At 37.7% G+C, this 23,027-nt stretch overlaps 1 protein-coding gene and 1 long non-coding RNA gene across 18 annotated transcripts in view; one reads left to right on the top strand and one right to left on the bottom strand.

Annotated features, from left to right (window-relative positions):
- Positions 1-23,027, bottom strand: part of MAST4 (microtubule associated serine/threonine kinase family member 4) — a 569,187-nt gene that overhangs the window by 97,146 nt on the left and 449,014 nt on the right. For all 17 annotated transcript variants that reach the window (XM_082372998.1, XM_082373008.1, XM_082373012.1 and 14 more), the window contains one exon: positions 19,052-19,140. In XM_082372998.1, the coding sequence (XP_082229124.1) occupies positions 19,052-19,140 (89 nt within the window). The remainder of the gene's footprint in view (positions 1-19,051; positions 19,141-23,027) is intronic.
- The window catches only part of LOC309619442, a 670,492-nt gene continuing 650,004 nt past the window's right edge, over positions 2,540-23,027 (top strand). Inside the window, exon 1 of the long non-coding RNA XR_014238964.1 lies at positions 2,540-11,457. This is a non-coding gene — a long non-coding RNA (uncharacterized lncRNA). The remainder of the gene's footprint in view (positions 11,458-23,027) is intronic.

Below are 23,027 nucleotides of genomic sequence, written 5' to 3'. Positions count from 1 at the left end.
AGTTAGTTTTTTGGGGTTTTTTTTCCTGTTCAGATATTTTTCCTTCATTACTCAAAAATTTAAAAGTCATGGGACTACATTCAGGGCAGAGTTTTATTTGTTTCTTTTCTTTTCTTTTCTTTTCTTTTCTTTCTTTCTTTCTTTCTTTCTTTCTTCTTCCTTCCTTCTTTCCTTTCTTTCTTTCTTTTTTGTTACTCAATTTTTCTTCCAACTTGGGAAAGTCTTCATTAATAGTATCTTTCATTATTGTTTTTGTTCCATTTATCTGGTCCCGCACCAAAAGGATATATTGCTATAAATTAATTAATGAATTCCCAATTTATCTGGTATGGATGTTTAATACCAGAAAGTATAGTTTCTTAAATCTAACACAGAAATTTGAGGCTGTTGCGGGGAGGTGGGCAGCTGATGTCTCTGGTCAGCTCAAAAAGCAGCTTTCCTGTTTCCGGAAGTGACTGCCAGATATTTTGGTGTAGGAACTAAGTCCCCTCTGTTGGGGTAAGTAGTGTAGGAGGGTGAAATCCACCTTTGTCTTCTGCCTATTGAGTTGTCATACTGTTTCTGAGATCTAGCCATGAGTTGACTGTTTTTGAATCATGAGATTTAGTGTTGTACACAGGGGTAGTTCTTCCTAAAGACGTAACCAATCATTGGTGTACTCTTAATCTCCAGTATTACTGCAGTTTTACAAATTGGGGATGGTGGGATATTACAAATATTTCAATGAAAAGCATGATTAACTACCAAACACTCAAGGGTTGACCCGTAAGTTAACCATTCACTCTGAGGTATGTTAATGTCAGTGACTAAAATTAGGTTTTGCAACTTCTATCTTGCTAGTTCAGATACCAACTTCTATCTTGGCATTTCAGGAAACAAAATGGTAAGTAGGAGCAGGTTAGATAGAACATATTCATGACAGAAATGGTTAAGGCCTCACATCACCAGAAGAAATAAATATCCATCATTTATGTCAACAATAAGAGCAGGATGGATGAAATAGAACAACCGACAAAGCAGACTGCTACTGGTTATGTGAAATTTGTTGCAGAGGAGGTATCTACATCTCTTGTGTTAAAAGTCTGCCTGGGTCTCCAGAGGAGGGAGAAGAATTTGCATTTGGCCTTTCTCTTTTGAAAATCAAAACTGTCAAATGAAATGACTAGCGATAAGCTTAAAACCCACATTTCCCGAATTCCACTGAAATAATGGCGCAAAAGAAATAAATGTGAACTAAGTCAAGGTATTTTTTTTTCTTTCAATTTCAAGGATGCTAGAATGTGTCCATTCCCCAGCCAAATTACTGATCCCACAAGGAAGCAGGCTTTTTTTTTTTTTTTTTTTTTTACCAATTAAGGAACTTGCTTCATTTCCTGCATTTGGCCTATTTAAAATGATTTGCATCTCTTAACATTGAAGTGGGGCATGTTCTTTGCCTGAGGATCTCACATACACACACACACACACACACACACACACTCTCTCTCTCTCTCTCTCTCTCTCTCTCTCTCTCTCACTCACTCCCTCTTTCAAAACCTTCAAAACTAAATTCATTCCTTTAATGACTGGTTGGTCACTCCGGTAACTATTGTAGAGTTCTGGAACATTTCCACATGTGCAAAAGGAGGCTTTCAGGCCTAAAAGTTCCAGTTTATAGATATACCTACCACTAACTGAGATGTAATGTTACACCAAATAATCAAAGGGGATAGCCTTCAAAGTGTGCCTGGGAGGCCCAGGCAACAGGACAACCAATTTTCCCATCGAAAGTCCAAATGGAACATCCATCCTCATATGATGATAAAATGAAAAAAGTGACCATATCTAGAACATGCTTGTGGGTCATTCAGGCATGTCCCCCTCCCTCCATTTAGGTCTGTAGAGTCCAACCTGCTGTCCCACCCAACTCTTTTCCTTAATATTTTAGATGCTGACAGACCATTTTCCTTCAGACCCTAAAGCATGATCCCAATGAAGAACACAAGGCCAATGTGAATTAATACTGAAAACACAGGGTGAAAACAACTCCTTTAAAACAAACCAAAAAAAAAAAAAAAAAATCTGGGAATATGGAGTTATAGCCTTAGAAAACATACTTCAAAAGATTATTAGAAAAAATACATGTAATTCAATCTTCTCCTTTAACAGAAAAGGAAATTAAAGCCAAATAACGAGACTTGACTGACAGCAGACCACCATAAAGCTTTAAGAATATTAACCTGGGGGCTTCCCTGGTGGCGCAGTGGTTGAGAATCTGCCTGCCAGTGCAGGGAACACGGGTTCATGCCCCGGTCTGGGAAGATCCCACATGCCGCAGAGTGGCTGGGCCCGTGAGCCACAATTGCTGAGCCTGCGCGTCTGGAGCCTGTGCTCCGCAACAAGAGAGGCCGCGATAGTGAGAGGCCTGCGCACCGCGATGAAGAGTGGTCCCCACTTGCCACAACTAGAGAAAGCCCTTGCACAGAAATGAAGACCCAACACAACCAAAATAAATAAAAAAATAAATAAATTAATATTAAAAAAAAAAAAAAAAAAGAATATTAACCTGAAATATCACTTCTTTTTATCTAAGGAAAAAAGATGAACATAGTGCATGTAATCAAATGCTGGGTTTTAGTTCACACCTGATACCTTAAGTGACGGACCACTTTGGAATGTTTATGCTTTAGGGGAAATCCTTTGGTGCCCCTATATCAGAGATTCTCCACCAGTGAGGGGGAATGTCAGCATGAGATTCAGCAGCAGTATAATTAATGGATGCACAGTTTTCATAAAAATGGGTAGGGATTTCCTCTCTCAGCACACTTGTTTACTAGGTAAGTGCCATTTCCTGCTGACCATCCTTGATCTGATTTAGTCACATTGAGGGTTGTTAATACACTATTATCCTGCTCATCTCCTGACTACCAGTTACTCTTTTCATGTATCAGAGCAATAGTTCATTCCTAAAATAATCTGGGATTTTTCCTCTATCCTCAAAACACATCATGAATGATAACTGTAACAACAAAATGCCTGTAAACCTATGTGTTTCTTTTTGTAAAAAGTGAGCTCCCCCCTCCACTTTGGGGGAGGCGGGGGCAAGTTCTTTGACAGAGTAGAAGAGAAGAAACAGAAATGAAGAAAAACATTGATCTAGGCACTGTGTCTCGCCCAGGAGAAAAGAGTGAATCAAAGCTCACTCTGGAAGGCAGCTATGCTCACCACGACTTGGGATTAACATATACACACTACTATATATAAAACAGATAATCAACAAGGACCTACTGTATAGCACAGGGAACTCTATACTCTGTAATAACCTATATAGGAAAAGAATCTGAAAAAGAATAGATAGTATATGTATAACTAAATCACTTTGCTGCACACCTGAAACTAACACAACACTGTAAATCAAATAAACTCCGATACAAAAAAAATAAAACATAAGATGTGAAGTTAAATAAAAGAAATAAAATAAAATAAAAAAATAAAAAATAAATAAATAATACTGAAACTGGCGGGGGGCGGGGGGGGGAGCTCACTCTGAGGATGTCCCAGGTCTTCCCTGATCCCTCCAGAAGGCATTTTTGGGGCCAGATTCCAGAGCCTCTTCTTGGAGGGGTGCAAGAGGCAGTGACTGGGAAGCAGCGTTCCAGACCTGGCTCTGACACCAACAAGCCATGCGATCCTCAACACTTGGCTGCACGGGGTCTCAGTGTCCTTAAAACCGTTTTCAAACCTGAATGTGTATGTGTGCGCGTGTACATGCTAAATCTTTAACTCAAGCAAAAGACTACTTTCTATCCTCAAACGTGACAAAGTTTGAGCGTCTCTGGCTGAAGCAAAGGTGGAGTGGGGGACTGCAAAGCCCACTTCCACATCACCCTTCCCGCTCCCTAACCCTGAGGCAGCTCCTCTATAACTGCTGTGGTTCTGACCCACTGGAGTTGGCTCCTTTAAAAAAATGCTGTTCATTTCCCAAGTCAGCTCTAAACCAGAGGAAGTACACAGCAGAGGGACCTCCAAAGGCTGGTGTGCCAAAATGAAAATATCACAGACTACTACAAATGTGTCCCAGCAGAGACTGCTACAAGGAGGCCACGTTCCATTGCCAGCACCCCACTTGCAGACTGCGACAAGCCTGTGCTCTACTTTGTTTTGTATTTACACACTGTATTATCTTATCATTTTAACTACATTATGAATTCAAACTGGTCATAATAATACTTTGACAGTTTCTTCAAACCTCACACTGTGTGGCACTTTATCATATTGCAAATACTATCACATTCAGGCACTCATATGAGACTACAAGGGGAAAGTTCTATTATTTCCGTTTTATAGATAAGGAAGTTGAGATCTAAAGAGTGACTTGCCCGAATTAACGCTGCTGATACACGGAGCGCTGAGGTCCGGTGTTTATTACATACACCATTTAGTACGCTTATCAGTTGTTCGAGATCTCAAAATTAAAAGGGTTTGGGGAGCATGATTACTGAGTTACATAGTAGCTGGAGGTTTCTACACTAGAGTCTAGTCCTCAATGCCTGGGAAAGCAGGAACACAGTGTGAAGTGGTAACAACTCCACAGCTTTGTGTAATAGTTCCTTCTCTATTTACCTCACTAACTTCACCAGGTCACCATGATGTTAGTGGGTGCAAAGTTCCTGGAAGTTTATAGAGCTAGCCATTGTTTCACCTAGAGAGAACACACTTGAGATGTACTTGGAAACGCGTAAAGTTGTTCTGGTGCCTACATAACACATTCTTGATCCTTATTAAATGTCATCTGCAGCAAGCATTAAAGAGCATTTCCTGTGGACCCAATCTTTGACTCTTAATGACTCAAAAATCTCAGTCAGACAACAATGGATGGCCCAACGACACAAATACAAGACAATAGAAGGCCAGCACTTTAAAGAATACCTTCCCAGATTAGGCTGAGAAACTAATCAAAGTTGATCACAAAGATTTATGTACAATGCTATTCACCACAATATTACTTATAAGAACAAAAAACTGGAAAGAGCCAAAATACTCATTACGGGGAGGTAACTATGGCACATTCATGAAATGGAATATATCTACTCATTAAAACCAAGTATTTGAAACAACAACGAAAAGGTATTTAATGGTATGTAAAAATCTCAAAATAATACCAGAAGAAAATGATCTAGATACAAACTTATATCTGATGCCATACTTACATATATATATATATATATATACAAAGCTATGTGTACATATGTAATTTTATGTTTGTATGTACAAATTTACAGATACATAAATGTTATAAACATTATAATAGATGTAGATGTGTAAAATCTACATATTTAGACAAATACCCAATTGTTAAGTAGTTAATTCTGAGTGGTGAATAAGAATATAAATGATGTTTATATTCTTCTTTATACTTTCCTGTATTTTCCAAACTTTCTATAACAAATATGTAGAGCTTTTGTGAACAGGAAAAAAAGGTTTTTAAAGACATTTTTTAAAAACCTAAAATTTCTTTTTTTAAATAAAAATGATCTCTTCTTCCTAAAACTATATGACTTTTCTTGTATGTATGTATGCTCTCCTAAATTTTCTCCACCTCTCTCTTCCCTAGTCTACAGAAACCAAATCTGCTATCAATTCTAATGTAGGAGTGTGGATGGGCTCCTCTTCCCACAGCTGAACCCTCTAAATTGGTGATAGTTAACAGATTGTATGTACACCTTAACATCCCATGACAAACTCTGCAATTACCCACTGTTACTCCTAACATCAAAGCTTAGAACTTGAAAAGCCTGCAATTTGCATGGCTTTGTGGAGAAGTGCTCACACATTACCACAGTAAATACAACAATCTGCATTAAAGCATCATTAAAGCTGAAATTGTAATTATGCCAGGGTAAGTTCAAAGATAGAGATGGCATTGCTAGACGTGATATTTAAGAAAATGCTCTTTAGTGTAGGTACTTGAATTTAAAACACAGACTTTTAATCCTCCCTTACAGGTTGCCCAAGAGGGAGCATCTAGCCTTCTACCAAGGGCGCGGGGCTCTTAATGAAGACAGCTGGCTGATCCCCAGGCTAACAGGACCCTTACCTCAAGTTCTTTTATCTCTATGGAACAGTTAGGTTTCCTGTGATACAAATCCACACACTCTCACCAGCCTAATGGGCTGAAGAAGACAGTCTGTATTTACATATAGCTGAGAATTTTTCACTCTAGTTCAGAGACAACTTGGGAGTAAGCTAGTGAAGAGGGTGCCAGAGCATCAAAGTGCCAGAAAAACCGAAGTCACTGTGACAGTCACCAAAGCAGACTGTCCAGTCTGAGACCATCAGGTAGTGAAAACCTCAAGGGTGAGGAGAGAAGTGATTCAGCAAGGATTTTAAATGTACCTTTTTACTTTCTAGGTCATCATTTACTTATCATATATCTTAGAATAAAAGCAACCCTAAACGTAAGGCAATCCCTTATATCTCAACTAGCATATAAAAAAGGTTTTTTGGGGGGCCAATTTGAATATATAAACTTCCCAGAGATTTAGAAGATATAATAATACATGTCATTTATATATTTTAAATCAATGAAATACATAATTATCATACTTAAGAGATTTAAATCTGAAAATGTCTAATCTCAAAGACAAAGTTGATAAACCAATTATTTTAATATTCATTTGTAATATTTTATAGAATTTGAAATTAAAAATATTCTATATCTCACTAACTTTAGAGAAAACTGGCTATTTGAGACCTGAGTTTCTTAAGTATTCTTATCCATCTAAAATTTTTAAGAATCTCTTTTCTCAGAGACAAAATAACTTCAAGAATTCCCAATGTCTTTTCTCTATCAGCAAGAGAACATTTCAGATTTCCTTAATTTCAGTGAAACACTGCCTTGTTTGATTGCTCTGTGTACTTGGGAGGGGGTAAAGCACCTTAGCAACCAAACTAATAAAGAGTATAAAAGGCAACAGCTCCCTCTCAGCTTTTAGCAATGGTTGAAACAGATTATATTATGGACAAGGCAAATGAAAGATTTGCTAAAATGACTTTCAAAATAAAGTTATTAAGATAATGCACTATAATGCGTGGGGCTTCATAAGTACTCAGACAGATATTTCAGAGGACTTTCTCTTTGCGGGGAAAACAAACCTTGCCTTCGATCAGAAGTTCGGTGCATTTTTAGTCAACAGAGTAAAAATGACCTCTGTGCATTTCTTTATAAACAGTTATTTACTCTTTCAACAAATATTTGTTATGTGCCCCATAGAGATTACTGACTTGATGCTAAAATTCACCAGTCCCTCTCTGGGAGCCCTGTCTTCTTTTGGCATCTGTGACACTACCTTCTCCTCTTTCCCTCCTGCCTCTCAGCTTGCTGCCTCTCAGTTTCTTGTCGGCTACTTGTCTTCTCAGAATGTCTAAATGTTGGCCTTGTAGACTCAGTTCAAAGTTCTGTCTTCAGAACCTCCAAAACTCTTTCCCTCAATGATTTTATCCCCTCCCCACGTTTTAAATACTGTCTATAAATGCATGGTCCAGACTGTTATCACCAGCACAGACTCCTGAGTTTCAGGCCCATGGAAAAACTGTTTATTTACATCACTTACAAGTCTCTTGGGCATCTTAAATCCGATCAGCAGCAAAGTGAACTCTTAAGCGTTATCTCAGATCTGTTCTTGTCTCCTGTATCTTGGGAAGCACCCCTTCCACTGACCCATGTTCTCAGCAAGGTCTCTGGAAGCCACCCTTGATCAACTCTCTCTCACCCCACAAATCCATCCGTAAATATTGTCAATTCTAACTTGAAAAATATGTAATGAAGATCCAATTGGTACTTAAGGAACCAAACCAAGCCAAAGAAAATCCACAGTTGATGCATAAACACAAAAAAAGTTGCCAAATTTTGATTTAAAAAAATAAATAGAAAGGAATAGCGCTTCCCAAAGGATGGAGGAGCAAAATCTTCCTAAGTGGCTGCCCAGGGGACCCATGTTCACAAACAAAAACAAAAACAATACCACTTTTGTTAACACAGGGGTGCATTAAGATTAAATTTAGCAGTAAGCTTCAAAAAGCTTCAATTTATAATAAAGGAGAAACCAAAAAGCTAAATCAAAGACCATTCAGGTTAAATTCTACATTTAGATTTAGGGGACTATCTAGAGATTAGGGGAAAGATGCCAGTCTTTATCTATCTATGTATCCATCTATCTATTTATTTATTTATTTATATTTAGAGATTAGGGGAAAGATGCCAGTCATTAAATTATCATTAGGAATATACTACATGTAAACATTACACTCTTCTCGAAGAACCAAAATGATAAATGCAGGTCACAGGACAGTTGGAGCTGCATGAAGGAATTAACAAATACTAATGATGTTGGTATATACCCCTGATTAGTGACTCAACACAAAGCCATACCCAAAACTAAGAAAACACAATGACTGACGTCAGTTCATCTGATTTTATCATCCTTTTCCTTAAGCAGGAAGGGCAAGATGTGTCATTACTCAAGCCAACAATTGGCAATTACACAAAGGCTAAGGATTAAAAAAAAACCAAAAAAACAAAAAACTGTGGGTACAACGTGAAATAAGAAAGATGTATTCTCCGTAATTCAGATAAACTGATTTATGAAATACTTGAAATCACAGAACAGATGCATTGCGAAATCATACACCGTGGACACACATACTAGATTAAGAACTCTGGTCTTGAGCTCATTTAAGGTTTTAATAAAAGCAGATGATTCCAAGGTAATGTTCCACCCAAGGGTGACTATGTTCAGCCATATGATTTGCCAATTTTACCTACATAAAATGAAACTCTATGAGGAGGACATCAAGGTGCTCTCACCTGAACACAATGTTTTACAAGTTTAAGTTGATTTTGTTGAGATCTGCTTATAAGTAGAAAAAAATAACGAATGACTATATCAGAGATTGCTCTTGAGTAAAACAAGAAAGTTTCTATCACTTTAAAGAAAGAGTGGTTATATGGGACATCTGCAAACTTAATTTGCATTAAGGCTAGCCATCAATTTGCTATGACTCTAGAAGCACACAACCTTGCTTTGTCATATTCCTCAAATATAAAGAAGCAAAGCAACCATCTGTCTTGTACCATGTCTGTGTAGCCAAAGGAGGTCACTGCCCTGCTGATTGAACATTTTTATTAAAGATCTACAAATCATATTTAAACAGTCTGGCAAACAATATTTCAAGCACAGAAAACCTACTGAAAGCTTGAATGAAAGTCACAAAACAAAATGATGAAACAAAGGCACTCTTACGCTCAGGGCTATGTCCCTAGTCTCACCTTATCTAAGAAGAAATCTTTCACTTATACCTAAAGATCATTCATCTCTATTGACTAGGTTGTTCCCACCAGCAAACTAAAATTCATGGTAACGGCTTTCCTTCTGTGTGCTGCATGCAAACCTGATGGGGCCACAAATATCTGAGCAGAAATATGTAAGTGTACCGTCTCCCCCTAGTCATCTAGGGGGTTGAGAGAAACTGTCTTAATGCCTTTTTTTTTTTAATTTTTTTTTTAAATACTGCTATCTTCCTCCCTTTGTAGGCTAGCCTATAAGGTTTAGGAAGAATTCAAAAAAGACCCTGTTCCTCAAAAATTCACTCACTGCTTGGGAAAACCATCACCCTAAATGGCAGACTAAGAACACGAGGAGGTAAAGAAACACTTCACTGATATTAAGCTTGTCAAAATTAAGAGGCAGGGGAAACAGTGAGGTCAGAGCAGCGATTCTTAGAGGAAGATCAGCCTTGTTTTTAAAAAAAAAAAAAAAAGAAACTGTACAACAACTAGATAAGACAAAAACAAAAACGGAAGAAATCCATTTTATATATATAAAAAAAATGGAAGAAAGAAAAAGACAAACTTGATGACAAAATTAAAAATAAAAACTTGCATTCATCAAAAAACAGCATTAAAAAAATAGCAAATCATGGGGCTTCCCTGGTGGCGCAGTGGTTGAGAATCTGCCTGCCAATGCAGGGGACACAGGTTCGAGCCCTGGTCTGGGAAGATCCCACATGCCGCAGAGCAACTAGGCCCGTGAGCCACAGTTACTGAGCCTGCGCGTCTGGAGCCTGTGCTCCGCAACAAGAGAGGCCGCGATAGTGAGAGGCCGGTGCACCACAATGAAGAGTGGCCCCCGCTTGCCGCAACTGGAGAAAGCCCTCGCACAGAAACGAAGACCCAACACAGTCATAAATAAATAAATAAATAAATAAATAATTTTTTTAAAAATTAGCAAATCAGAAAAGAGTATCAGTGAGATGACAAAAGATAACTAAAACATGCACAAATTATTCAGCTCACACCTGCTAGAATAGCTATTATCAAAATGACGAGAGATAACAGGCCTTGGTGAAGATGTGGAGAAAAGGGAATCCTTATACACTATTGGTGGGAATGTAAATTGGAGTAGCCACTGTGGAAAATACTATGGAGGTTCCTTAAAAAATTAAAAAGAGAACTACCATATGATCCAGCAATCCCACTTCAGGGTACATATTGGAAGCAAATGCAATCAGTATCTTAAAAAGATACCTGCACTCCCATGTTCACTGCAGCATTATTTACAGTAGCCAAGACATGGAAACAACCTAAGTGCCCTTCAACAGATGAATGGATAAAGAAGATGTGGTGTGTATGTACAACAGAATACTCTCCAGCTATAAAAAAGAAGGAAATCCTGCCATTTGCAACAACACAATGAATCTTGAGGGCATTATGCTAAATGAAATAAGTCAAAGAAAAATACTGTATGATCTCAGTAATATGTAAAATCTAAAAACAAAACAAAAACAAAAAAAACAAACTCATAGATAGAACAACAAAGTGGAAGAAATTAAAAACCACAAGACTGGTGGTTGCCAGAGTTGGGGGGTGGGTGAAATGGGTGAAGGTGATCAAAAGGCACAGACTTCCAGTTATGAGATAAATAAGTTCTGGGGATGTAATGTACAGCATGGTGACTATAGTTAGCAAAACCGTATTGTATATTTAAAAGCTGCTGAAAGAGTAAATCTTAGAAGTTCTCCTCCTAATACACATATACGGAATCCAAAAAAAAAAAAAAAAGGTTCTGATGAACCTAGGGGCAGGACGGGAATAAAGACACAGACGTAGAGAATGGACTTGAGGACACAGAGAGGGGGAAGGGTAAGCTAGGGTGAAGTGAGAGAGTAGCATTGACATATATACACTACCAAATGTAAATCAGATAGCTAGTGGGAAGCAGCCGCATAGCACAGGGAGATCAGCTCGGTGCTTTGTGACCACCTAGAGGGGTGGGATAGGGAGGGTGGGAGGGAGATGCAAGAGGGAGGGGATATGGGGATATATGTATACGTATAGCTGATTCACTTTGTTATACAGCAGAAACGAACACAAAACTGTAAAGCAATTATACTCTAATAAAGATGTTAAAAAAAAAAAAAGTTCTCCTTATAAGGAAAAAAAAAGTGTAACTATGTGAGGCGATGGACATTAACTAGACTTACTGTGGCAGTCTTTAAAAAAAAGCTATATAATCATTGTGTTGTACATCTTAAATACAGTGTTACATGTCAATTATATCCCAATAGAACTGGAAAAGGTACTATGATATTATGCTTGGCCTCTGTCAACAGAACCTGAAAAACTTTAACATTAGTGTTGGCAAGTGTGGAGTAAAGAAAAAGTTACAGCATATGCATTTCAGTCACATGTACAGATGTACAGACACATACACACACACACAATACGTACAGGAAAGAAGGCAAGAGATACAATAAAATGTCAGCAGGGTTATCCTTGGATAGTGGGTTTAAAGGGGATTTATGGGCTTCCCTGGTGGTGCAGTGGTTAAGAATCCGCCTGCCAATACAGGGAACATGGGTTCGAGCCCTGGCCGGGGAAGATCCCACATGTCGCGGAGCAGCTAAGCTCGTGCTCCACAACTACTGAGCCTGAGTTCTAGAGCCCGTAAGCCACAACTACTGAGCCCACGTGTCACAGCTACTGAAGCCCGCACGCCTAGAGCCTGTGCTCTGCAACAAGAGAAGCCACGACAATGAGAAGCCCGCGCACCGCAACGAAGAGTAGCCCCCGCTCACCGCAACTAGAGAAAGCCCGCGCACAGCAACAAAGACCCAACACAGCCAAAAATAAATAAATAAATAAATTAATTTTTTAAAAAAAGGGGATTTATATTTCCATATAATTTCTCATGTTTTCTACAAACTCTCAGCTTACCGTTACAATCAGAATATCACATTTTATTTTTTAACTGTATCAGCCTTGAAGATCAGAGTCATGGGAACAGAGGCTTCAAAATATCTTGTGAGATTTTATCATACCTTAAAAATGGCTCAGGGTCATGTGGATATTGGTAAGTGGATTAAGGATTTGGTTGGCACAAAGCGCCAACATTTCAGGTTTTACTAAATCTCTTACCACCCAGCTACATATCTTCCAAGCTTATCGTTCACATTCTTGGGGCAGTGTGTTATAATAAAGTTCCTCACCAACATCAGGGATGCTCTCACGTATGTCTCTGGCACCCTGGAATGTTGACTAATCCTGTTCTATCCCAGACTCTCTTCGTTGAATTTATTATTCCACCTTGTGTATTTTTTCTCTATCTCCACTTCACTGCTGGACTACTGACTTTCAATTCTTTGTATCAGTGTGCCTGTCTACAAAACCACTGCCTTTTACCCCCATCCTATTCAGTGTCACATCTGAATAAGTACAACTGATACAGCAGAAATGCAAGGAGAGCAAGTTGTGAAGTGGTGAGACCAATGCATGGCTCCAAAAGAGATGCCAACACAAGTTCACAAGAGGAAGGGCCTCACAGTTTTCTGAAACAATAAAAACGTTATTGAAAAAGTGTACACGATGTCTCATAGTTTCTATTTGGTAACCACCTTAATTTATACTCTCGGTTGTGTTTGTTAAGCCAAGGCCCCAAGGGTAGAGGTGGGGAGAAGGGAAAATAATGAAGAAATGCACATAGAAATGTTCTCAGGGTGTTTTGAAGAGTGGGATTCGGGATGTTTCATTGCCTAACCCCATGTGTTACCCCAATACTTTCCTGAGTTTTGCAAGTTTCCACTTGGAGTTGTATTGTTCATACAGTCACTCCAGTTCTCTGTTATTTTCACCTGGATGGGCCTCCTTTAGCTCAGTTATATCTTTGAAGAGAGACTTGGTGAGTAGAGCAGCAAATACAGTGGTAACTAATCCTTCAGAAATGAGGTCCCTATATGTGACAGATAGATAGATAGATAGACAGACAGATAGACAGGTAGCTCGATAGATAGATACATAGATAGTAATTTATACAAGTTTTACCAAGTAGATACAAACCTAATAGGTTATGTGTACTTAGTGGTTTAAGAATACTTCCTGTCTTTAATAACTCCTAGAGTTGTCCAATAGGAAAGTGAGGCTTTTTTCCACCTTTCCATCCAGAAACCCTTGTATAAATGAATCTAAGTAGCCAGCTGCAAATTCCCAGTAAAACAATTTCTGAAGACACCAAAGGTTAGGTATTTTGACCAATGGGACAACATTTGATTCTAGGACTCTAGAAGTTTGGAGTCAGTGGGTCTCAGTTATTTGACTACATCTAGTCTGTGGCTCATCCTCTGTAAGTATCACTCTTAGAGCTCAGACTTTAACCATTTGAATCAAAATACAATATTGAAGTGATATTGTGCTAGGCAGAATTCTAAAAATGGTCTCCTCAAGATTCCTGTCTCCTAGTTATCCTAACCCTCATCTAGGTACTACTATGAAGGGATTTTGCAGACGTAATTAAAGTTCCATAGCACCTGACTTTAATATACAGAGACTGAGTAACCCTGACCCAATCAGATAAGCCCTTTAAAATAAAAAATTTTCTTTGACTGACAGCAGGATAAGTTAGAGATATGAAGCATGAGAATCACTGGATGTGCCAGTGCAGGCTTGAAGATGGAGGAGGGCAGCTTCTTGCTCACAGCCAGGATAAAATGTGGATCTCAGTCCTACAGCCGCAGGGATCTGAATCTGTCCACAATCTGCATAAGCTCGGAAGTAGATTCTTTGCCAGTCTCTAGATAAGAGTCCAGCCCAGTGTGAAAATAAAGAAAGCCTCATTTTAAATGGAATGGGGAGGCCCTGAAAGGGGAGCTCTCACACACTACCACTCACACCCCAGCAGGGGGAAGGAAGACTTTCTCCCGGTCCAGCAACAGCTCAGCCACTGAGAACCAACCACCACCCTGGACTCTCCTCCCAACTTCCTCTTTTCTTCTGTAAAAACAAAAGCCTCTCTTCTCTGTGTTTTGGACTCACCTATGGTTTGCTGTAATTCTCTGCTATTCCCAAATAAACTCATTTTGCTGGTAAAATAACTAGCTCTTTTTCTTTTTTTTTTTTTTAAGGTCAATAACTGACACTGACTCTGGCCTTATGATACCGTGAGCAGAAAAAGCAGGTGAGGGTTCCTACAGAAATAGGAGCTTATCCTTTCTACCTTTCTTTGATTTTGGCCTTGAGATACCTTGAGAGCTCCCCTGAAGGCAAACAAGTCAAGCCTACCTAGACTTGTATAGAACTGTAAGATCAATAAATGGATATTGTTTTAAGCCACTAAATTTTTGGTAATTTACTGCATAGTAAGCAGGTATTATTTTGTTTCCTTTACCAGTTTTATTTTTAGAGCCTTATTTTATTATAAAACCACTACACACTAATTTCCCTACTTTCCTATTCTACAAAGATAAACACTGCTTTCTCTTTCCAAAAACTCCTTATGAATATGCATGAATATACAAGTATTTATGCATGTCTATATGCACTCAAACACACACACACACACACACACACACACACATATAAAATTACACAGCGTATTTTTTCGCTGAACAGTCTATCTTGGGCAGCTTTCTAACATCAGAACATAAAAGCCTACCTCATTCTTTGTAACAAACATGCAGTCTTGGATTATATACCTGAATTATTTTCTACTAAACCAGCCGCTTAATGAAGGGCATGTTAAATAATAAAGTGGTAACAACTTAATTTTCCATTTGCTAGTTACAAGCAATGCTAGATTTATTATTTTCTGTTATTCTGTGAGATATCAGTAAGATAAATTCCTAGAGATGGATTTGCTGGGTGAAAGGGTAAATGCAGTTGAAATTTTAACTGATACTGCAAACTAACCAAAAGGGTTGTACCAATTCACATCAACACTTATGTGATGTGAGAGGGACTGTTTCTCCACAATCTTGCTATCATTGGATTCTATCAATTTTACAAAATTTTTGACAATATGCTAGGTGAACAATAGTGTCTCATTATTCTGGTTCATATTTCTCTTATGATTGCAATGAATCATCATTTCAAACATTTTTGTTGGCCAATTTAATTTTTTTCTATGACACGCCTTTTACATCCTTTCCCCATTTTGCTCCTGGTGCATTCACCATTTTCATATCAAGTTACACAAGCTCTTTGTATATTAAGGCAATCAGATATTTGTCAGTTATGGGCATAGAAATATTTTTCACACTTTGTTTTCTTTTGATTTTGTTTATTACACAGAATTTTTCATTTTAGGAGAGAGATACTAGTCTTTTCCTTTGGGGCTTCTGGATTAAATTTCATGCTTAGAACTAGGAGCCTGTGATTTTTACCTTTCTTTTTTTTTTTTTTTAATGGGACTGACCTGTTCATGGTTCGTTTAGGAATGCCTGGCTGTCAACAAACACTATTTTGTCTGTGGAGATAAGCTCCAGAACATGATGCCTGTATCTCTTCTTCCTCAGGGTACCACTGACACATCTACACAAATAAATTAATGTTCTCGTTTCTACCGATTCATTCAATGGGTATAAATTCATGTGTCAGTGATGCATGGTCTGACTCACATAATCCCTACCTAAGAAAAATAGAAAGTGTATCTACTGGGTGACTAAGCACTGAGAGATGGACCTTATTCTTTCTCTTGTTTTTCATGGGGACATCAAGGAACTGTCCCCCTGGCCTCTGTGTACCATACGCAGTAGAGAATGTAGCAATAGGAAGAGGTAAGAGACGCAGTGAGTGAGAAAGCGTTTCGCATTATCAAGATGTGAGGACAGGTCCTTTATTTAATTTACATTTTATTCGTCTTTTATATAGAAATAGGAACCTACCAGACTGTGATAAATGCCATTTCTCACAAAAAGTCGACAGACTTTTCTACAGCTTCTGAGTGAATAACAACCTGTTATGTTCCTCCATAACATAAGGGGAAATGCTCTCGGAACCTGAAAGACAGGCTTCTCTCTGCCCATTCCTCCGATTAAATACAAAATTATGTTTTGAAGGAAAAAGAATTCTCCAAAGAGAAAAAAATAATAATTAAAAGGATCATTAGAATCTTAACAACACTTTCTTTAATCTCAATATTAGAACTGAAGGAAATAATGGCAGTAAAAGACTAATCAACAGGCACATCAAGTATGAAGCAATTACTACAGAACACTACAAAGAGGAGTAGGATTAAATTTGTTTAATCACAACTGAATTATATGTAAGAAATAAAATTTATCTTATACTTAGCACCTTGTATATACTGCTGGGCACTCTGACAGAGGAATGAAAAGATAAGACAAAGATATAATTCCAGCCGCTGAGTAAAGTATTTGGCCTTGCTTGACCCTCTGGTCAGCTTTCACTATTATGACAATGATATAATAAAAATCTCCAAAGTATAAAGGTAAGAATATAAATAGTTGTGTATTCACCATTCAGCTTTGGAAATATAATATTGCCAACTGCTTACCCCTCTCCACAATTATACCCCCTGACACCTTCTCAGACGTAACTACTAACACAAAATGGGTCTTTAAAATGACCATATTTTCCTTTAGACTCTTACTATAAACGTACATACACAGATACATATTTATACGTGTATGTGTGTGTATCCCTAAACAAAACATTGCACGTAGCATCACATTAACCTTGTATGTATGGTTTAAGTAAGATTCTTTTGCAACTTGCTTTTGTTGCCCAACACTCTCTTTGAGTGCTAGTTCATTTGTTTTCTAGGCGCACGGTGTTCCGTAGATAACTATGCCACAATTCATTTATCTACTTTCCAACTGATAGACATTTGGGCCACATTGCTTCAAACGTTTAGCTATTACAAATGATGCCACTACGAGCAGTCTAGAGCACACCTTCTTGCATATACGTGTAGGAGTTTCTCTAAAGTTTTCCCTCAGAGTAGCATTTCAGGACTTTAGTGGTCTTACTACATACAGTATCATAATTTTATGAATTTGTCCTTTGCCTTTTTAACTTTACCATCTTTTATTTATTACTATGAGGAAAATAAAATTTATTCCAAAGGGGCAACTACGTCTCTCTCTCTCTGTCCCGTCTTGTCCCCAAACATGTTTAGATAACTTCCACTCTCAGCTGGAGAGCCCCCCTAAGCAAAAGGACTGCTTTCTGGGGGCCAGTCATAGCCTAGTTTATAAGTCAACACCACCTGAAAGCCTATCGTGTGACAGTTTCCACAAGAGTATAACAGAGGTAGGGCTTAAACACTCATCCTTTCACCCCATCATCTTCCATATCTCGAACACATCTTCCTACAGATCCTGCTCAAAATCTGTGAAAGGCACTCAAAGTCAAAATTCATTCTACTTTCTGACTTTCATCTCTCTTTTCACCTTTACATTCTTGTACAATCAAGCATGTACTTCCCACACTCTAGCCACACACTAGAAATTCCCCCATCTCTCACCCCTGCCAAAGTCTTGCTCATCTTTCAACATCATGAGCAAGTGCCTCCTTCAATATCTCCCAAACTTTCCTGATTGGAATTAACCCTTCTCTCCGTTGCACCATCTTAGATAGAATTCCAACAAACAAGCAAAAAACACACAAAGCAGTCTTCATTGCATAGTTTTTGTAATATGGTTCTACCATCCTTCTAAGTAGTTCTTGAGGCCAAGAGTCTCATCTCTTGAATCTTCATTGTCCCAACAATGGTTCTGGATGAAAAGATAAGTTATATCGACACCACTGGCAGGTAAAACTTTAGATAAACTCTTGCCCACGTTACAAGAGGAGACATGTTCTAGACCGCTCAGAGCAGCATTGTTTGTGCTAGCTAATATATACAATAGATAAGTTCAACTTTAGGGAGAAAAGTGCTGAATAGTTTTGACGCACTTTAGGACATGAGACCCCAAAATATGGCGCACTGGCACACTGGCTATTTTAAGGTGAAGGGATTTGAGAAACAGCATGTGCAGGAAGGGCCTTCTGACCTGCCTCGTAAGCAGGTCATAAAACCTTCTTGTGAGAGGCACCCTCCCTACACTTGGAGGAAAGGAGGCTTCTTATCTCTGAAGACAAGGGACACAGAAGAATCTGAACAAACAGTCCTTGCTAACTTTCCCCCAGTTTACTACAACTAGCTCACCTTTGTCCTATACGTCTTTGCACAACTCCCCTCTCTTCACCAAACTACTGTAAAAACAATCCGATTTAACCGTTCCTTTGGGTTTTCATTTCCTCATGAATGCTCCCATGTTCCGTAAAACGTATGTTAAATAAATGTGTATGCTTTTCCTTTGTTAATCTGTCTCTGGTTACTGGGTCCCCAGTGGAGAAGTTAGAAGGGGAGAGGGAAAAGATATTTTTCCTCCCTTACAGTTCTTGACACTAATCCTCTTCATGTCAACTGTCATGGCCACGTTTCCCAAAGGAAATCCTAACATGGGAGCGTGACTTGCATCATCCACAAATTCAGATGTGGAGAAAAAAAAAAACTGGAATAGGACCCCATATAAAAAGGATTTCTCCCTTTCAGATCTGAGCACTCAAAGAGAGGATAAGGTTTGGGCTGACTGATGAGAAAGAACAACTTAGTGACAAAGCTACAGGGAAACCAAGATAACAAGGTGGGGAGACGCATCTAAATTTCAAAATGCCTGTATTTTAAAAACTAGCAAGAGGAAGTAAAACAGAACTCGAGAAAAGGTATTTCATTACCTGCATGAGCAGAGAGAGGTGAGTGAGGCCGTGGCAGTGCTGGGGGCTGCCCATTACCAATCAAGCTCTTCCGGTTGCTGGTTCGGCAACTGTCCAAAGGAAAGGAAAACCACTTTTAAAAGCAATAATAATAATAACGTTCAAGTATGTTCAAAGTAGACATAGCTTAGGTTGAACAATCTATCCGCGCATGCTACTTCTAAAATTTTTGCAAGTCAATAATATGTACTCACTAATATTTGAAGGGCGGCTGTTTCCTGAATATTAGAAAATATAATGTATTCGTATCATATATAACACCATCAATATTCCTCACCACCAAGTTGTCATCAAATGCCTTCTTTTGGCTCTTGACTGCAAATATGTGATATGCCATACACACAAGTGATAAATTAAGGATTCAAATCAGCAAACCACAGGTAGCATCTTTGTTGACATGAAATTTCTAATACAAAATTACATGCAATGAAGAACAATGACATTAATCTTACAATGATGCATTAATTAAAAATCTAATTATTTAGACAAATTTCATAGCTGTGCCTTTTGTCAATAGAACAGCCAATGCCTAAGATAAATGTATTTCACTACTCATTCATTTTTCATCTTCATACTGCATTCAAACTCCTTATTAAGGTAAATATTTTGGAATCATAAAAACAGATTCCAGTTTGTATTAAAATAACAATGAAGGCCTTTTCTCACAGGCACACTACCTACTGTTTTTTATTCTGGTACCCAGTGAGTAGAAATAAATTGCTACATATGGGCACAGGGTAACTATTTTTTCCTATTTCTGCTACTAGAAAGTTAAAAAATAGCTAATATGATTGCAAAGTAACTTTCACAAGCCTCAAAGAATAACATAAATGCAAAACTGGTTGATGATGAAGTGGATGTTATCTTACTTTCATTTGCTTTTCTTCAGTACTGACTGGTACTTCACAATCAGTACAGTGGTTAGAAAAGGATAATACAAACCAGCAGGTTACCTCATTGAATTCACCTATAATAAGGTTCAGGGCACTATGATTCCATCCTCCTACACTTGGTGCCCTTATCCACCATTAAAGATTTATTGTAATGTCTTCTTAATTCAGAATATACCTGTTACAGCATTCTTGAAACAGGAATTTTCACCTAACTTCTAAATAACATATAGTGGACATAATTGAGAATTTGTATAAAATATTTGAAAGGAACATTTCTAAATATGATTCAAACAACACATTTCAAAGCCAAACCAAATTTCTTTCTCCAATATTGACTTGGGAACCAATCCTCTCTCTTAGATGTTTGCTGCTTATTATCATTTGTCAACATTCCCATATTTATAATTTCTTAAGGTCAGGCTGCATCATTTTATTTTCCTTACTGGAGCAATCAACACCCCCTAGCATTATCTGTGAGTTTAATTAAGATCATGTTTACTCAGCCTTAAAGAAGTTGTTGAATAAGAATAGACCCTTGATAATTATGAAGATGGAATGTGGTATTATCAACTCATCTTATCAAGAACCATTATTTGGCCTATTAAATTCATAACCGTTAAGTCAGATCGTGTGATTGTTTTTTTAAAAAAATATTGTACAATGTATTTAGTGTTAATTCAAATTAATGTCTCCTTTAATTTTAATATAGGAATATTAAATATATCAACTTGTTGATGTTAATAAGAGAAATTATAAATGACAGATTTATATCCTGGAACTCTCAGCAAAGTTATTTGCTAATTTGAACAAGTTAATTGTAATACAGGTTAGCTTACACAAAAATGGCTATTTGTATTATTTTTTACATTTAGTATTTGATCTAAATCATTTATGAAAATTTCCTATTGACATTCATTTATTAATTTTTATATATGTAAATCAAATAAATAAGAAATATATATCAATAGAAACAGTAACCTAATGAATATCTTACATAAGAATTTCAGTGAAATATGCTGGCAAAGCTAAAATTTAGAAAATATTTCTTAAAAACATTTTAATTGAATTTTCCTAAGAAACAAATAGAATGACTAATACATTACCACAACAAGTCAAATAAGTAGCCAATAATTTGTATTTAAAACAAAGAAAAACACAAACAAAAAATTCTCACAATTGTATCAGTTATTTAAAGTCTACCAGAAAAAAAAGGGTGGAAAAGTACTGATGTGATTAAAAAAATGTGATTAAAAAAAAAAAAAAAAACTCAAAAAGAAACGTGGGAATAAAACTTGATGGAATCTGCTTGGCCAATATAAAAATATAACAATGTAAAACATAAAAACAAGAACAAAGTTTATATTACATTCATCCCATGTTTGCCCACCATCTAAAAAGATTTGTAAACTTTACAAACTGATGATTATGAATGTAATTAATGATGAAAGAAAACATAGGATTCTTTATCTAATAATATAAAAGTAGGTTAGAAGAAGTTAAAAACAAGTTGCCTCAGAATTTGAACAGTTCACCATAATTAAGGTACTGGTATTATGTTACACAAATCCTTAAATAATCGGAGGGATATCTTATTGACAAATGTGATGAACGATCAAAACTGAAAGTGTCTTCTCTAACTTCTATATGGCTCTTTAGCCTGAAGCTAGTGAGAGTAGTAAAATTTTTGAATCTCTCAAAGTCAAACAGGAAGCTTTTAAACATGAAATGTTCCTCAGCATGGCAAAACCAGACTTTACAAAATACAGACCAAGACAGAGATTTACATATGTACACAAATCTCTACACTCCGAAGTAGGGTCTTGGCCTCTCAAAGGAACTTATTTGTTGCTAACATTCTTAAGGGTAAAGGGGCATATTTTTTTTTTACTGTATTTAACCTTAAAATACCTAGATCTTGATATATATATTAATACTTTAAAAATACTGGGACCCTATTGAGATATTCTGTATATAACTTTACAAAGTTGGAGGGGAGGGGTGGCCATCCAATCTGACTATCACCTACTTCTGGTATCCCTGACAGTCACTTAATCTTATTGTTCTAGGTACCTGATTCCCAATAAATGAATTAAAATCTGCATTTAACCCCACAACAAGAGCACTCTTAATGGGCAGGACCTGTGAGTATTTACTACCTAGACTGCCACAGCACCTGGCACTGCCAGCGTTAATAATGACACTGGTGTAAAATGCTGAGCTGACCTCTGTTGTCATTATTTACTCATCCAGGTATCACACTCTCTTCTGCTGATGAAAGGAGAAGCTCATGAATAGCAGGTGTGAGGAGGCTCCTGCGGTGCTGGCGACCACACCATACTCATTTAACCCATAAAGTGATAAAATAGCAGAAACATCACCACCTGAGCAAACTCAAGGTCCCTTTTCTTTCACCAGCATAACGAAGTTGGATCACCCTTGCTTTTTCTCAAGCCATGTCACCCAAGGGAAAAAAACAAGTGCCATCCTACCAGGTAAAATAGGAGCATCATTTCTACTCTAGCAAGAATCTCTTGTTGAAAACTTATCCTCTTCTAACCATTTGAGCTTGTAAAGAGTTATCTCTAGTTCAGCCTTAGGAACCTTAAAGGTATTTGATTGCAAAAGTGAAACTAAAGAACAGTTATGAATTCAAGTTCCAGCTATCCATCCCCAAAATGCAATCTTTCTGCTTCACTCTTTAAGAAGAAATGGAAGCCATCCACCCTGCCCGTGCTTGCTTCTGAAAGCTGAAGCCAGGAACAACCATTGCCCACAAAGCACCTGCTCCTCTTCAGGCCACCCAGCTGAAAAAACACATGGGGACACAGCCTATGATGACATGCTCAGTCTGTTCTCTCAGTTGGCAAGGTGACACAATGGCACAGATTCTTTACTTGGAAAATCTGAATTTAGCCCAAGATGATAGCCATATATAACGTGAGACAGAGGCAAAGGTAAACGATGGATTAGAACAGGGGCTGATGGTGCTAAGTGAGCTTTCCTTGTTACCTCATTCCTTTGGTTCCTGCCTAGAAAGATCCACC

This window comes from Balaenoptera borealis, assembly GCF_965194805.1.
Source record: "Balaenoptera borealis genome assembly, chromosome: 2".
Classification (NCBI taxonomy): Eukaryota; Metazoa; Chordata; class Mammalia; order Artiodactyla; family Balaenopteridae; genus Balaenoptera; species Balaenoptera borealis.
This window is presented reverse-complemented; position numbering and strand designations above follow the sequence as displayed.